Source organism: Zalophus californianus, chromosome 11, assembly GCF_009762305.2.
Source record: "Zalophus californianus isolate mZalCal1 chromosome 11, mZalCal1.pri.v2, whole genome shotgun sequence".
Classification (NCBI taxonomy): Eukaryota; Metazoa; Chordata; class Mammalia; order Carnivora; family Otariidae; genus Zalophus; species Zalophus californianus.
Window position 1 is genome coordinate 19,237,607 of NC_045605.1, and position 17,113 is coordinate 19,254,719.

At 46.5% G+C, this 17,113-nt stretch overlaps 1 protein-coding gene across 9 annotated transcripts in view; it reads left to right on the plus strand.

Moving 5' to 3' along the window:
* Positions 1 to 17,113, plus strand: part of GRAMD1B (GRAM domain containing 1B) — a 236,531-nt gene that overhangs the window by 53,833 nt on the left and 165,585 nt on the right. For 3 of the 9 annotated variants that reach the window (XR_003517490.1, XM_027579996.2, XM_027579997.1), the window contains exon 1: positions 15,620 to 16,609. The exons of 1 other annotated variant lie outside the window; for it this stretch is intronic. Coding sequence is in view for 7 of the 8 variants with exons in the window: in XM_027579996.2 (XP_027435797.1) it covers positions 16,236 to 16,609 (374 nt within the window). In the remaining variant the exon portion in view is untranslated. Of the gene's footprint in view, positions 1 to 15,619; positions 16,610 to 17,113 lie in introns of those variants that run through there. 5 more of the 9 variants (XM_027579986.2, XM_027579987.2, XM_027579984.2 and 2 more) reach the window with 3 other exon arrangements.

Sequence of the window (17,113 nt, forward strand, 5' to 3'; positions counted from 1 at the left end):
CAAGGGTTAAATTGGTATCTTATTATTGATGTTTGTTGGGGTTTTTTATTTTTTCTCTTGCCCCAGGCTCTTGTAGGTTTTAGAAATAAATAAAAATGGTTTAGCTCTGTTTCAAAGAGGATTTTCCCCTGCAGCTGATTTTACTATAACATATAGCTTAATAGAAAACCTAGCATTCTGAATACAGTTAGTCTTCAAAGTGGATTAAGGATGCTGTGCTTTGAGCATCTCCGAAGCATTAGTTACAGCACATTCCATTAGCTTTACCCGTTGCTTCTCCTATAATGAAAGGGATTCAGAGATCACCTGCTTGAATGGAAGACCCAAATGCCATCTTTTAACTTCTGTTGAGTGCAGTGGAGATGATAATTGAATGGCAAAACCACTCCCATTGTAAGGAAGCAATGGAGCGTTCTCTCGTTCTGTTAGAAACGGCAAGTACAGACACTGGAGACGCTGGAAGGCAGGTTCTTTTTTTTTTTTTTAAGATTTCATTTATTTATTTGACAGAGAGCACGAGCGAGCACAAGCAGGGGGAGCAGGAGAAGGAGAGGGAGAAGCAGGCTCCCTGCTGAGCAGGGAGCCGGATGCGGGGCTCGATCCCAGGACCCTGGATCATGACCTGATCCGAAGGCAAATGCTTAACCGACTGAGCCACCCAGGCGCCCCAATACAGTGGATTTTCATAGCGCTCAGTGGTGTGTGTATGATGTGTGTGCAAGCAGACATCCCTTGTTGCCTCATGCCCGTTACTAGATCAGTGATGAATATGCAGTGCCGATACACATGAATTCAGGCATAAAAATAATACAATCACGGATTTCACTTAGCATTTACTATGTGCTAGCGACTGTGCTAAGTGCTTTATATGTATCATCTTATCTCTCTCAACAAGCCCCTGAGATAGTACTCAGTCTGATTCTGCAAGTGAGTCCACTGAGGCACTGAGAGATTAACTTGTTAGTATATGGTGGATCCGGGATTTGAGCGCAAACATTCTAGTTCCAGAAAGCTTATACTTATTTGCACTTAATTCCTAGGTTATACTGTTTTCCATAAGTGAGGAAATAAATATTACATGCTTGACAATAATTGAAAAATCTGCTGTAAATGTCAAGGATATGCAAATATGTCTGCCAGCTTTGGGAATTCATATGTCCAAGATTTGTATCTGCACATACTGAATTTTTATTTATATCGAACAAATCATGGGATGGATATTAAGAATTGATGTGGTATTTTGTACAAGGCACACGTAGTCACTGTGTACTATAGGTGTATGAATGAGTTATCAAGTCGGATACCAACTTAGGACCATTTTTCTGACTTTCAAGACTGAGACCCTTCCATACCACAGAGGGGACCAAGTTGATGATGGGAGAGTATAAACTCTGACATCAGATTGTCTAGTTTGAACTCCAGCCCAGCTGCTGATAGCTGTGTGTCTTTTTTTTTTTTTAAGAAATTTATTTATGTATTTTTTAAGTAATCTCTACACCCAACGTGGGGCCGGAACTCATGACCGTGAGATCAAGAGTCAGGTGCTCCACCCACTGAGCCAGCCAGGCGCCCCTAGCTGTTTGTCTTTGAATGACCTCTCCATGCCTCATTTCTTCTCACTGAAATGAAATGAGGATAACAGCTAATTCCTTGAGTCGATTTGAGGATTAATTGGGATGGTACCTGATTCTTAGTAAGGGCGCAATAAATGTTAACTAGTCTTACCATGATTGTACTTGGCTCTTGATCTAATTTAAATCAAATTCTCTTCCTACCTTCAGCATAGAACCTGGGTATGTAAGTTGTTCCTTATAACATTTCCCCTCAGAAAACAAGCAAATTGTTTCTGGAACCTGGGCCAAGCACTTACCCATAGAAAGTACTTAGTGCCAACAAAATGGAAAACGAAATATTTTGACAACGTGCTCTAGTCCTGAAGTAAGACATAAGAGGGTGCTGTTAGTAAAACAGTAACAGGAAGGATGAAGTAGTTTAGCTTTTAGAAGTGTGTGTGGTGACTTCTGTAAATCTAAAACTGTTCTTGAAATAAAGTTCATTTTTTTCAAAAGTCGTGGTAATGCGTTTCTGGGCTCAGCTTTTCTGCAATTAATGGATCGACTTCATCTTTTGTAGTGTAGCAAACAAGCTAACAAAGGCAGTCACAGGGTAGGCACTTCTTGAGCCTAGTGTCTTATTTATGAAATGTGGGGCTTGGCTTCCTCTAAGGCATTTGTCTGCTTTGAAACTCAGATGAAATAAACAGACATTTGGGGAAGAATAAATTATGGCTTCGTGTCAGCCTTATAATCAGGATTGGCAGACGTCCTCTGGGCAGGAAACGGTGGAAGGGGATGGTGATGTTCTTGAGTGTGGGGACACCCGAACTCAAGTCAGCCTGGGTTTTCTGAGGGAAGTTGGGAGATCTTCAGAAGAGCGTAGGATGAATTCCCTTCTCTCAGGAATGGTTAAACTGAGGCCATCACCAGTAAGAGAAAGAGGATTGATTAAGCTCCAATTTGGGGTGTTAAGAGTGGATAGATAAGCAGCTGTTTCCAAATGCATTCTTGTTCTGTTCTTTAATTGCTCCCAAAGATCCATAGACCAAACACTCTTATCTAAGAAACCTGAGCTTTTCGTTAATAGGGAATGAATGTTCTGGGCAAAGAGCAGTGTAGTTCCAGGTGACTTCTCCTGAGAACTCCTCTATGATGTAGTGAGTGTGATGTGATAGTCTAAGGGAAATTAGGACCGTATTCAGAGCTGTCCCTAGGGATCCTGCGGGGCTGAGACCAATGATGTTCTTCAGCCTTTGCCTCTCCAGGAGGTTTCGCTGTGGAAGAGCAATCTCCAGAGAGTTGGAAGCTGGGACACTAATTGCCCTGGGTTTCTTCAAACCTCCTGAGCTGCCCTCCCCGCTCACAGCCCCCCATCATTTATTCATTCACACATGTTCATGGAGCCTATACCCTGTGTGAGGCAGTAAGCTCCATAACAGGCTGACAGAGATGAACATAAATCTTGCCCAGATGGCAGTTACAGTCTGAGGGGAGGTGGGAAATGCACATCAATAATTATGATACCAGACGATAATGATGTGTTGAAAAGTAGTGTGGGTAAACAGCTCCAAGGTGTTTTTGTTGTTGTTGTTGTTTTTGTTTTTCTTAAAGATTTATTTATTTTAGAGAGAGAGCGTTGGGGGGAGGGGCAGAGGGAGAGAGAGAGAGAGAGAGAGAGAGAGAGAGAGAATCCCCTTCTCCCATGCAGGGCTCAATTCCACAACCCCGAGATCATGACCCTGAGATCACAACGTGAGCCAAAATCAAGAGTTGGTCACTTAACAGACTGCACCACCCAGGCACCCCACAATGTTTTTTCAATACCAGTAAGGATTGGGGCACCTGGGTGGCTCAGTTGGTTAAACCTCTGCCTTCAGCTCAGGTCATGATCCCAGGGTCCTGGGATCGAGCCCCACATTCGGCTCCCTGCTCATGCAGGAAGCCTGCCTCTCCCTCTGCCTGCCGCTCCCCCTGCTTGTGCTCTCTCCCTCTCTCTCTCTCTCTCTCTCGGTCTCTCTGTGTGTCAAATAAATAAATAAAATCTTTAAATAAATAAATAAATAAATAAATACCAGTAAGGATTGATTTAAATGAATATGGAAGATATTCTCAAAGGAGAAAATAAAGAGAAGAAGCCACAAAAGGAGACTGGGAAGAGCAGGAGTCTGGACAGCCTAGCTACAGAACCTTGGGACCTGGTTGAACTTGAGACCTGGAAACGCCCTCTAAGGTCATCCGGTCTCTACCTCAATGTGACACGGTCCCCAGCAGGTTCAGTCTCTGCTCGAACACCTCCACAGATGGGGCACTTACCATCTATTTTTGGATTAACGGTGTCTGGTCACTGAAGGAAGTCGGGGACTCTTTAAGAATGGGGTGTGTGTGGGTGGGTGGGTGGGGTGGGGTGGCAGGCGGGAGGGAGAAAGAGGCAGGGCAGTAACCTAGATTTTGGTATCTGAGTGGGGCTCTTCCTGAAGGACAGTGGGACCAACGAGTGCTGACTGGCTGTTCTTTGAGTTAAGCTGGGGTGATTTTATTATGCTGAAGATAGATCTTAACGTCCTGGTTCCAAGGTCCAAGGATGCAAGGGTGAACTTGCACAGAAGGAGATCACGTGAGCAAGCCTTCAAGAACAGAGACTTTGCTCTGGCTGGCAAAATTTAAGCCAGTGCCTTACTACATCCTGAAAACAAGTTAGATTTACCTCTGGAAGCTAAATTAGAACCTGAAGACCACAGAGAAGCGACTTGTAAAGGTGTTTTAGTAAGCTACCATTTCAGCAGGGGGTGGAAAGCTCCTTGTTGTAAGCAAACCAATTTAGTGGAGCCTCGGGCTGCCCCATTTGTAAGAGGCCCACGGTCTCTGTGTGCTTGGAGGAGATAGGAACATTGTGCAGACAGTGCTCAATAATAGGAGCCTCTAGGCACCAGCACTTGGAGAACTCTGCTGACTCACCTCAGATCGACAGGTAGACTTCTTAACAGGTAAGAGGTATTAGAGACATTTGGGTACAAATGAGGAATTAGGACTATACTGATGTTACTAGTTGCAAATGAGAAACTGCTTATGTGGCCTGAACATGCCATAAAAAATATTTCTTGCCTGTCTGGCTCAGTCCGAAGGGTATGAGACCCTTGATTTCAGGGTTGTGAGTTTGAGTCCCGTGTTGGGTGAAAGAGATTACTAAACAAACAAACAAACTTTAAAAAATATGTATTTCTAGAAAGTGAGTTCTGCTTAATATTTGGGGTAGAATTTCTTTTAAAAATATTTTATAATTCAACAGGAACTCCCAAGGAAATTGGTATTGACTTTATGGTATATTTTAGCTAGGGAACATAGAAACTGACCGAATTAAACAGGGAAACAAAGTGGATCAGTTTGCGGAATGGCAATCCCAAATATTAATTTGTTGACCAAATTGCAAATCAAATCAAAGGCTTCATTAAAAAATGACAGAACCAGTTTGAATGGTAGCTGGAAAAATATATTTTACAAGAAGTCGAAATGGAGGGGTGCCTGGGTGGCTCAGCTGGTTAAGCATCTGCCTTCCACTCAGATCATGATTTCACAGGGTCCTGGGATCGAGCCCTGAGTCAGGCTCCCTGCTTCTCCCTCTGCTTGCAGCGCCCCCTGCTTGTGCTCTCTCTCTGTCAAATGAGTAAACAAACAAATCTTTAAAAAAATAAAATAAAACGGTTCTTAAAAAAAAGAAGTCAAAATGGAATAATACAGTAGAGTGGAGAACACTGGTTTTGGTTTCAGAATACTTGCGTTTGAATCACATCTTGACGCTTAAAGTTCTTAATCTCTCTGGGCCTCAATGTCCTTATTACCGGCATGGAAAAAAGGGCACTTAATTCATTGGATTTTTAGGAGACCTAAGTGAGAAGAGACAGTGCCTGGCTCAAGAAATCCCAGGTGAATCGAAAAAATTTTAGGACACTGGAACATTTCTAATCTATGCCTGACTGATTTTGCATTTGGTTTAAGTCCTCATTATCACATATTTGCTTTGAACCAAAAGGGTATGAACCTATTAAATGATTATTCACAGCTATACTTTTATTAAGTGGTGGTGTTACAAAGTTGTATATAAATCAAGTAATATTTAAAGTGCATTCAGGGAACTCCCCACATAAAAGAATTCTATTTGTGTAAAGCTAAGAGGCCTTTCCGAAAGCAGATAACTATTCTACTACATCTTTTGTGCAAATCTACATGTTCACATGTTGGGATTAGTTCTATCGAGGTATTTCATTAACTTCTTGTTGTGTGGGGGCTTATGAGGGAATTAAATACACACAGAATGTGTGGGGACAAAAGCAGGACGAATATTTGGGCTCCTTAGGGCGAGTTGCTTTTTAATTCTTCTTAGAGGTAAAAATCCTACCTCCAAAATCTACACCGGAAGTAATAAAGTTAGACTCTGACCAAAAGAGGTTTGATTTACAAAAAGCAGTTTTAATTCCAGCCTTGTGACCTTGTCCAAGACATATCTTGTCAGAGCCTCAGTTTCTTATCTGGGAGCCTGGGTGGGATGGTGTGGAGGAAGGACGGACCAAATATCTAATGAAACTGGACTAAATGTTTCTTGCATGCCTGTAATTCTATCACCTCAGAAAGCTTCATTGCTCATACATTTTCCAGCTATCTGACAGAATGTCTTGCAAAAGTACCAGATTAGTTCAAGGGAGTGGTTGAGGATATGGGAAATGGGGCTTGTTCTTTTCCTGGAAATAGGGAGAAACAAGGTCACTCAACATTCAGTGACACATTTTATGTTTACCTGGAAACTGTTAAGTTACTCAGCAGGTGGCTTCCTGATAGAGTGTACCTTACTTGTTTATTAATCAAATAAAAATATTCATATGTGTAAAGAAACAATCTATTTTAATGAATTCCTTTTGTAAAACAAATGATTTGTATGATATCATTTTGACGTGTACATTTTAAAAATCTGTGTTTTCACACACTGGGATTGCTTAAAGCAAAGTAGACCTTTCTAGTTCATAAACTCTGAGAACTACAATAGATTTTAGAGCTCATCCAGCATAACAAATCCCCAAATCCCAGGACATTTAAAATACCATGCAGTCACTGAATTGAGGTGAATGATGAGGGCAGTGGTCCAGAGTGTCAGCAATTTAGAAGAAGGGTAGGGGGGAACGCAAGCCCAGGGGACGCCTGTCACTAGGGACAGCTTGAGGGCAGAGTACAGCCAAGGAAGCCAACGGGCTATTCCTGAAAAGTGGGAACATCGGACAGACAGCGTGACTTTCATTAAGGCAAGAGCTTACAGTAAACGAAGAATTTTATAGGAATTAATTATTTACAGTTACTCCCTCCAGATACATTCCTTGCAGAAGGATAAACAACTCGAGGTGCAGTGGGAATGGTTGTCCAAAGCCAGGTTACAGGGGCTGCCACTGAAAATCCTCCACTGAGCCCAGCCTTCTTTCAGCTCCTTTTCTGAATCATAACAAAACGATCCTAATTTTTTGGGTGACACGGTATGTAAAGGCTAGCATCCTCCTTCCCATCAGAACTGAGCAATTTTTACAATTTCAGCATTTGTATCTCAAGCTAATTAGTTTTTACAGTTATCTTCAACCCTGGAAGCAGTTTGGAGCACAAGGCTCAAACATCCCTTCCTCTCTGGATCTTGGTTTGCTTGTCTGTAAAAGGGGGCTATTTTCTGATTTAGAGAAGGGGGAGTGGCCGAAGTTCCTGTCAGAAATAAAAGCCTTCTGTGGTTGCTTTAGCGCTTGAAAGGCATCATTTCCTAGAGCCTTAGAGCCCCCCCCCCCCCTTTTTTGAGTGAGTTAAGCTTCTAGGTCTTCAAGTCTGGGTCTTTGTTTGCAAAGCCATTTATTATCTGTGAAGCTATGCCTTTTTGATACGCAATTTCAGTAAAAGTCTATAACCTCCCGGGGCCTGTTTCCTAATATCTAGATCAGAATAAACAGTGGAGATACAGTGATGGATTAGTTCTTGGAAATCTCCTTTCCATCATTCCGGAATTTTGTGATCCCCAGGACGTAAACTCCTTCAGGACACAGACTTGCTTTCAAGCACCTAGAACATCGTGTGCTCGATAAGCACATTTGAATGGGTGAATGAAGGAAGATTTATAGTAGATACATTCTCTTGCTCTCATCCCTCACCCAACTGAACATTATGATCCAATTTGTTCTTCTGTAATTTCAAGAATATACCATGCTCTCGGGGCGCCTGGGTAGCTCGGTTGCTTACGCATCCCGCTGTTGATTTCGGCTCAGGTCCTGGTCTCGGGGTCATGGGATCGAGCCCTGTGTTGGGCTCGTGTTCAGCACAGAGTCTGCTTTCTTTCTCTCTCTTTCTTCAAATAAATAAATAAAATCTTAAAATATATATATATGCCATGCTCTCTTTTACACCTTTACATGTGTGGCCCCTCTGTCCGGAAGCATACCTCCTTCCTCTACTTGGAAAAGTCATCTGCTGACCTTCAGCCTTGGGTGGACACTGTCTCCTCCGTGAAGATCTATCTAGATCAAGATCTCTCTCCTCTGGGCTCACACTACATTGGACACATGCCTATACTGAAGTGGAATTTCTTTACCAAATTGTAGTTCTTGGATTGGTTTCCTATTCTCCCCTCCCCTTCCAAGGTTTGAAGCAACGGAGGCAAGGGTCATCTTTGATAGGCATTCAAAAATTATTTTAGGAATAAATGAATAGTTTCAGAGAAACTTTTCAGAAACCCTTCATAGTACCCAGTATTATGGTATGTTTAGAGTCTAGGCTCTTCCCTCTCGTGCTCTCTATCTCTCATTCTCTCTCTCTCTCAAATAAATAAATAAAATCTTAAAATAAATAAATAAAAATGAATAGATGTCGGGGCACCTAGGTGACTCAGTCAGTTAGGCAGGTGTCTGACTCTTGATTTTGGCTCCGGTCAGGATCTCAGGATCATGGGATCGAGCCCTGCCTCGGGCTCCCTGATCAACGCAGAGTCTGCTGGAGATTCTCTCTCCCCTCTCCCTCTTCCCCTCTCTCTGCTTGCCCTTGCTCTCTCTCTCAAAAAAAAAAAAATTAATCTTTTAAAAAATAAATAGAGGGACGCCTGGGTGGTTCAGTTTGTTGGGTATCTGCTTTGGCTCAGGTCATGATCCCAGGGTCCTGGGATTGAGTCCCGTGTCAGGCTCCCTGCTCAGTGGGGAGCCTGCTTCTCCATCTGCCTGACGCTTCCCCTGCTTGTGCTTGCTTGCTCTCTCTCTAACAAATGAATAAATAAAATCTTTTAAAAAATAAATAAATAGATGTCACTTACTCTTTTCACTGCCTAATTTCTGGAAGAAGTGCTGTAACCTTGCAGCCTCCATTTATTCCTTCTCTGCTTACTCTTGAACTTCTGACAATAGCCTTTCTTCTCTTGCCACTCTACTGCAGATGTTCTCTTGGAGGTCACCGGTGACCCAGTTACATCTTCCTCCTGCCTGGCTGCATTATGGTGTTTGGCATCATTTATCTTTCTCAAACGTGGCGTAATTGAAAAAGCATGAGTTTTATTAAGGTAGATCGAGCCTAGCTAAAATGTGCGCCCACCTTCCCCTTGCTGGCTGTGTGGACTTGGGCGAGTCACCCTTTAAAATCTCTCCTCATCCTAAAAACGGAGTTTCGATGTCTATTTCTCAGGGTGGCTGGGAGGGGTAGATGGGGTTTTGTGTGTGAACACTTAGCCCAGTGCCTGGCTTGCAGTAGGCATTCAGTAAACGTTGGCTCCTTTCCTCTCCGGACTTCCGAATCATCCCTCATTCTTGGTCTTCTTCCAATCTAGGTCTCTGAATAGATCTTCATAGGGCCTTTCTCTTCCTTGCCTACCTCTTCTTATTCCGCATTTTTCTCCTGTCCTATTTCAGATGTTTTCCCATCTTTTACCTGAACGACTTGCAGTGCATATAGTCGATATTCCGAAAATATGGAATATTGAATCATAGTCTCCCGACTGGCTTCTCTGTATCCCATATTTTGCTCCTCCAGTATGTATTTCCCAGTCACTAGAACTGATGTTCCTCAAATACAGTTTGATAATATCACTTCCCCTGCAAAAACTTGAATAGCATCCCTTTATTCAAAGAATAAAATCTAAACGTTGAACACTTACCAATCTGTCTTGTTTGTCCTCATCTCCTGTGTCCTTCCGGATGCCCTGACTTCTCTCTCCCTATTTTCAAAAACCCTTCATGAGTTTTGACTCCTCAGTGCCTTTACTACAACTCTCTCTTTATTCCATAATGCCTTATTCTTCTTTCCTGTTGGAATTCATACTTTGTCTCAAGTACCAGTTCCTCCACAGAGCCTGCCTCGACCACCTCTTTCCCTCTAGTTAAAATTTGTCAATCTTCCCACTCACACCTTGTTTGTACTTATATTTTGCACTAAATTAATTTGGCCTTGCTCTGCACAAGCCGTGTCTTATGTCTTATTTGTCTTGCTGTATTCCTAGCAATTAGTAAGGAACCTCACACAGTGCTCTAGCTTAACAAGTACTTGTACAATTAAACTGAGTTGAAAGTCAACACGAATAGTCATGCTTCCTCACAAGGGTTTTATAAAGGGACTTAATTCAGCATAACAAAGACTAACATTTATAGACCGCTTACGTACGATGTGCCAAGCACTAAGTGTCCTATATTGCTTGAACGCTCACAATAACCCAGGAGGGAGATGCTATCAATTATCTTGATTTTACAGGTGAGGAAGCCGAGACGGAGAAATTAAGTAACCTACCCCCAAAACAAATAGCTAGTAAGTGGTGGAAAGGGGTCTAAAGCTCAGATAGCATGGCTTGGGCCTCTGCATTTAATCACTAGGTTATATTTGGCCAGTAGTATTTGGTGCTTCCAAGGAAAGCAGCGGAACACCCAGATCATGCCACTTGCAAGGACAGGAAGGAGACAGATAGGGTGACGTCAGGAAGTTTCTTCTGGCCTAGGTTTACATAAAGACTGTCCTTGTAAGGCTTAGAGGACAAGAGATGATGTCTATCTGTGCTTTGGTATCCTGGTGTCAAGAACCCGGGCAGCCAAATGTCGTTGTGCAAAATGTTCTTCTTTGACTCCTAAGCCTTTTGATGAGCAGTTAAACCAGGGAGGCTTATCTGGGGACAGTCCTTCTCCTGAGGTGACGTCATTGTTCACCCTGGCCCCTGCCAAAGGCTAGCGGAAGCACTCTGTGCATTCCCCATGGCTGAGAGGCTTTGCCAGCGCTCTGCCCTAGGGAACTAAGACTCCATACAAGTCTCATGACATTTTCTTCCTTTCCTCAGAAGGAGATGCTGGACATGGTGGCTGGCCAACTGTGGTTTTATTTAGATCGAGTTCAGCCAGCATGCTCTGCCCTCCCCTGACCACACAGATCCAGTCCGCGGTCTCCTCTGACTTCTTCAGTAGCTCCCACCTTCACGGGGAAATGAGATAGGGATTAGTAAAAGGAACAGAACTGAGATACTAGGAGGGGTGGAAGCCTGTTCTTTCCAGTCCTTTCTCTTGCTCCCATCTCCCCATTCCCGGCTCCTGTCCCATCATCACCCTAGTGATTACTCCCTGATTTCCTATTTCACCATGTAAGATATTAAAGCTGTTTGTAGGTTTCAGGGAGGTGTTTAGTATCCAGTTCAAGATGCCTGGCACCAGACATGCATCAGTTCAAATGGACTTTGTTTTATGCTTTTTTATTTTTTTATTTTTATTTTTTAACATTCTTAGTTTATTGATCCTCTCATGAAAAATCTGCACAACCACCACAGATAAAGCCACTGCAGCATCTTTACTCCTTCTGTTGTCCAATCTCCAGCTCACTTTTTGCCAGTCCCCTTTTGCAGTTCCCCTTTCTTCATTCTGTTCTTGCGTTCCTTTCGCTGTTTTCTTGATGTCTTTTTCTTCTCATACAGGCCATGTCTTGCAAGTCTGTGTTTGGGTTCATTTTTCTTTACATAATCCAAGGAATCATAAGTCATGCCAAAGCCGGTTGTCTTGCCACCACCAAAATGGGTTCTGAATCCAAACACAAATATGACATCTGGTGTGGTCTTGTACATTTTGGCTAGTTTTTCCCGAATTTCTGTCTTAGGTACTGTTGCCTTTCCAGGGTAAAGAACATCAATGACCATCTGTTTCCGCTGAAGTAGTTGGTTAGTCATGAACTTCCTGGTCCGGATAGTTACTGTGTCGTTCATAATGGCGGCGAGGCTTCAAGCAGTCGGGGAGGAAAAGACTTATGCTTTTTTAAAAAGAGAGAGAATCTGGGGCCTCACAGACCCCTGGTGATGGGGTGGGGACTGGGCCTTTAAGACATCATCTCTTTCCTGCTACTCTCTCTCACTGAGCTCCAGTTACGTTTAAAGATGTTCAGAGAAAGCCATTCTATCCATCCTTGGTCATACATTCCAGTCCCTAACTGGATTTAGTCTCAATAGATGATTGTCATCCAACCTGAATCCCCCACATGGAGCTCTACACTCACTTACTCTTGCTCAGCAACAGAAGGAGAGCTAGAGAGGAAGGTCTGCCATCCTTCACTTTGTGTTTGAAGATCGGTAATAACCCTGTGCCGCAGCATCCTTCACATTTCTATCAGATTTCCAGCTTCTCTGGTAGTAACACAGTCCACTTCCTGTAGGCCTGCTGCCTGCTTCTTTCCCTTGTGCACGGGCGAGCCCTTGGGTGCACTTGTTCTCATGTGCGGGAGACAGACTCCACATCCCAAGCTTGAGGGTGAGAACATTCTGGCTTTTGGCAGCAATGTTGCCACTGAGTTCCTGTCCAGTCCTGCCTCGGCTCTTGCGAGTCGCCTGTCCTTGGCATCTCTGGGGCAGGTGGGATGCGAGGGGTCTGTGGGGGCCTGCCCCCTTGTACCTCGCACTCATTTGGATGTGCACCCGGGAGAAACCTAACTTCACAGCTAGTATTTTTCACTTAGGCTCCCTCCTGAAGTTTTGGCTGCAAACCGGACTATAGTTAGTGGGTTTGCAGAAGTAATAGACAGGTGTTCGGTGTCTTGTGTCTACAGGAAAAGGGAGCCTGAACAGTTGAGCATAAACAACAGTTGCTTGGTAATATGAGCTCCTTTCATTTAAAAGTCCGAGGCCAGGCTGCAGGTGGGGGAAGGGAGGCCAGGTTGTTCTGGCCTGCCACCTGTCTGGGAGGCCAGAGGCCAGGGCAGCTTCCCAGAGAACCGCAGAGTCTGCTGGGAGCCCAATGCAGGACAGAGTGGGGGAGGGGGAGGCAGGGACTGAGATTCTGAAGTCCCCAGTGGAAACCCTTGTCCTGACCCCTTGCCACCAGATGCTTTGGGAAATTGTTTTGTTTTTGTTTTTTAAGATTCTGTGCTTCCATTTCCCCACTTGTAAAATGACTGACGGGATCAAGTAGCTGCATATAGCTTCGTGATATTCCCAGCTGAAGCGAGGGTTGGTAGAATTCAGGTGCCACAAGGGACCTGCGGCTTTCCAGAGCTGATACATCTGGTGAGATTCCCGTGGCCTCTAAAGGGCTTCAGAAGACCTGGGTTCAAGTTCTGGCTTTGTGTTTGACTGTTGTTTGTTTGTTTGTTTTTATCTATGACCTTGGAGAAAGTTCTACCTCACTCCTAGGTTGCTGGGAAGATAAAATATTATGTATGAAAGTCCTTTACAAAAGTGTGAAGGTTACCATACAACAAAAACACACAGGATACTGAAGAGAATCTAAGGGAGGAGAAACTTGGTTCTTCCCTCAACACGCTTGTTGTCTTAATAGTAATGATGGCTCACCGTCAAAGGGACCTTCCTTTCTCAAAGCAGTTCCCCCTTTATCATCTCACTCAATGGTGCCATGGTAAATAAAAATCAAACAGAAACAGCTGCGGGGGGACGGGAGGATGTGTTTTGAACAGTGTTTTAGTGGGTAACGGCGTGAAGGAAAGAAGGGAGAAGGGTCTGTCGTAGAAGTAAGCAAGGACGGTGTTGAGGGCCTTGAAGCCCTCTGGGTATCTGCTTCTCAGCCAAGTGAAACCATTTCAGATTTAGTTTGGAGGAGGTTTTCCCTCAGGCCAGGTGAAATGTAAATGATCATTCTGAACTGCGGTGCCCAAGGCTTAAATGAAATCTCCTAGGATTTTTTTGATTTTAGGTCCAGAATCCTATTGTGGGTGGGAAAAGCGGCTGCGGTGTGTGGGAAGAGGGAGCTTGGTGACTTGAATTCCTTTTAAGAGGCATCCACTGAAGTTCAGAGTGTTGGTGATAAACTTCAAGGTCCTGCTCCCCCTTGTGAATCTCCCCCTCCCCCCATTACCCATCAAGCTGGCTAGCCCTGTGTTGTGGATGCTTAGGTCTGTTTGCTTCTTTGCTTTGTTTTGTTTGGCTTCTTACTTCAGCAGGCCCCTCAACAGGCAGGCAATGGGAAGTTATCGGATCCCCTGCAAAGCCCTTGTCCTTGGAGGAAGTCCAAGGCAGTGAGCAACTCCGGGGCCTTGGCTTAACTCAGTATCCTGAAGTTTGGAGTTGCCTGTCCAGCGCCCTCAGCATTCCCGGGGCCTGAAGTAGTGTTCTGCTCCTTGCCAGGCCTGACACCTGAAGGGGTTTCTCCTTTCTATGTCATGTCCAGGAGTTAAAATAGAGTGATACCAAATCACCTTTGAGTGAGCCGGTGGCCGGATGTGGAGAGTCAGAAATAAGACCAGCTGATGATCCAGGGAGTCATTTACAGGTGGGCCTGGCCTTGGCTTTTTGGCCACAGTATCTCTGTCCCAGCGCAAAACTGACTTCCCTCAGTTTTCTGGCCTCTTGGACATTGATACCTTGAGCTCCCCTCCATGGGTCATTCCGGGGCATGATGAACCTATGGCCAGTTGTCATGCTTGAGGTCCTGCTGACCTGCAGGGATGGATTTTCTTGCTGTGACTTCTTGCAAGTCTTTGGGACTGTGATTTTTCCTCAGCTTTGGGACACTAATGAAATGTTCCTGTGCCCATCGCCCTGGTAGGGAAGCTGGGGTATCAGCTCTTAACTGGAAATTGGACTCCTAGAGAGGGGCAGAGAACAGGTGAGTCAAATTGTGGATTTAATGGTGCATTCTTCTGTGCTCCTCCTGGTCTGTTTGAAAGCTGCTGTCTCTACTTTGTAGAAGCAAATAGTGAAGAGGCTTATGTGCTGGGCGGGAAGGGAGGAGAATGGACCGTACAGCTCTGCTCTAGAAGCTGGGCTGGCTTATGCTCAAGTCACAATGGAGAATGCCTCAATAAAATGGATCAGTTCTCAGGCCAGGCTCTTAGGGCTGTAGGTCCTTGGGTCTCGGGAGGGAGTGGGTCAGCATACCTTCAGACACTGCTGGGGCTGATTCACTTTCTAGGTTCCATGACCTGGGCACATACTAGATTTGTGTGACCCAGTCCATACCCCTTGCAGGTTGAAGCAGAATTGAATCATCACCCAGGAACATAACTCCCAGGAAGGCTTTGCTGGATGCTTTGCCTTCTGGGTGCTCACTGTCCAGTAACTTCATTTTGTTCTTGGGATGGGGCTATGGTATTGACGGGGTCACTCAAGATGGAGAGGGATCATCAGTCCCTTTTCCTTACTGGTCCTGTGTGTGTCCTATGTCTCTCAGATCCTATTGTCTGTCCTTCCTTGGTATGTCATGTCTGCTGTCCTCAGCTTATTCCACAGAACTTTCTCACTTCTGAACTTGTCATTTTGGAAGCAGCCTCCGGGAACTTTGCAGTCGCCCTCTGACTATGCCCAGCCTTCCTGTGCCCCTACCCGCACTCCCAAATAATTCGAAGAAAGCACTTTTCTGAGAAGACATTCTGCGGAAAAGCCCCCTAGTTTTCCCCCAACCCTGTCTTGGGTGGCCTTGGGGAGTGAGGACTGAATTCCTGATTCCTCCGTTCCCCTTTCCTCCCTCCCCCACCTTCCCCCAAAGAAAAAGCTGGGCGTGAGGTTAATGAGAGCTGCCTGGCCAATCGTTGCTTTGACAAAGTTTGGTTTGTGATCCTGTTTCATTAGGCTGATTGGAGCAGCCTTTACTTGGAGGTAGAGTCCCTCCTCCCCGAGGGATTTCGCGTACAGTTTACCCTGGCTGTCGCTGCCTGTGCATGCCCTTTCTGGACAGAAATGACCTCCCCTCCCCTCCCTCTTAGCTCTCCCCTCCTCCTTTTTTGTTTTTATCCAGTGTCTCGCTTCCTCTCTCTTTCTCTCTCCCCCCCATCTCCCTCCCGCTCTCCGCCTCCCTGCAGCGCCACGCCGGCTCCCCAGCCCGGTCGGCCGATCTCGAGCCGCTGAGAGTTTGCCGAGCCGCCCCCTGGGGCCCCGCGCCGCCGAGTCCCGCTAAGGCGAAGACGCAAGCAGGCCGGGGAGAGCGCGGAAGAAAAACAGGCGGGCGCGCCGCGGGAGCCCCAGGAGGGAGGCCGGGCGGCGGCGTGCGGCGGCCGGGGCGGGCCGGCGCCGACGGCCGGGGGGAGCGCGCACCGGAAAGTTCGGCCCCGGCGGCCTCGCGCGCGCCTGCCTCGCGGCGCTCCAGGAGAGGAACTTGCCCTCCGCGCCGCTCGAGCGGCGAGGGTTTCCCAACGTGAGCGGGCTGAGCGCGCCGCGGCCAGGGGTGGGGAACGAGGCGGCTGGCGGAGGGCGCCGAGGGAGCGCGGCCGCCACGGGCCCACATGCCGGCGGCCAACATGCTGGAGAACCTGCAGCCGCCCGCCCTGCAGGTGCCCGAGCCCCAGGGCGCGCCCGAGGGCAGCCCGCTCTGGTCCAGCTCGTCGACCCCCACGCTCCGACGCCGGCGCTTCAAGATGCGCCGCATGAAGAACGTGCAGGGGCAGAGCCTGGAGGCCGGGCTGACCCGGGACCTGCCCGGCGTCCTGGCCCCGGGCAAGGAGTTCCTGCAGCTGCCGTCCATCGAGATCACGCCCTCCAGCGACGAGGACACCCCGTGGTCCAACTGCTCCACACCCAGCGCTTCTCCGCGCCGAAAGCGCTTCCTCCTCCGCAAGTGGCTCAGGGTGAGGGAGCGGAAGGAGTGCAGTGAAAGCAGGTACGTCCCTGCGCCGCCCCCCTGCCTGCTTTCCCTTCCCCTCTCCTGCCCTCCCCGGGGGCGTCCTGGCCGAGACTTCGGGGAGGAAAGCGGGGGTGGGGGGAGGAGGGGGCCCTCGCCAGAGTGGGCTTCGGGCACCTCTGCGCCCCGCTCGAGGGCCGGGGGTACTTCGGCTTCCACGCGTGTCGCCCTCTTCCCCAAGCGGGGGCCGGGGGGCCTGCGACTTTCTCCTGTGTCACACACCTGCGTGGGGCTTCCCGCCGCGTTCCATCTCATTCCATCCTCATGGCAAAATGCAAAATAAAACCATGGCAGCTAATACCTGTTGAGTCCTTATCATGTGCAGGTCATTACAGTGAGCACCACGAATCGCGAAAACTCTTGAGTTAGGTACTGCTGTTATTCCCACTTAAGACATGGAGGTAACAGAAGGTGAGAGAGGTTAAGGGGCGCCTCCACTTAGGCTCATATTGCTGAATTCCATTTCAATTTTTATGTTATTTT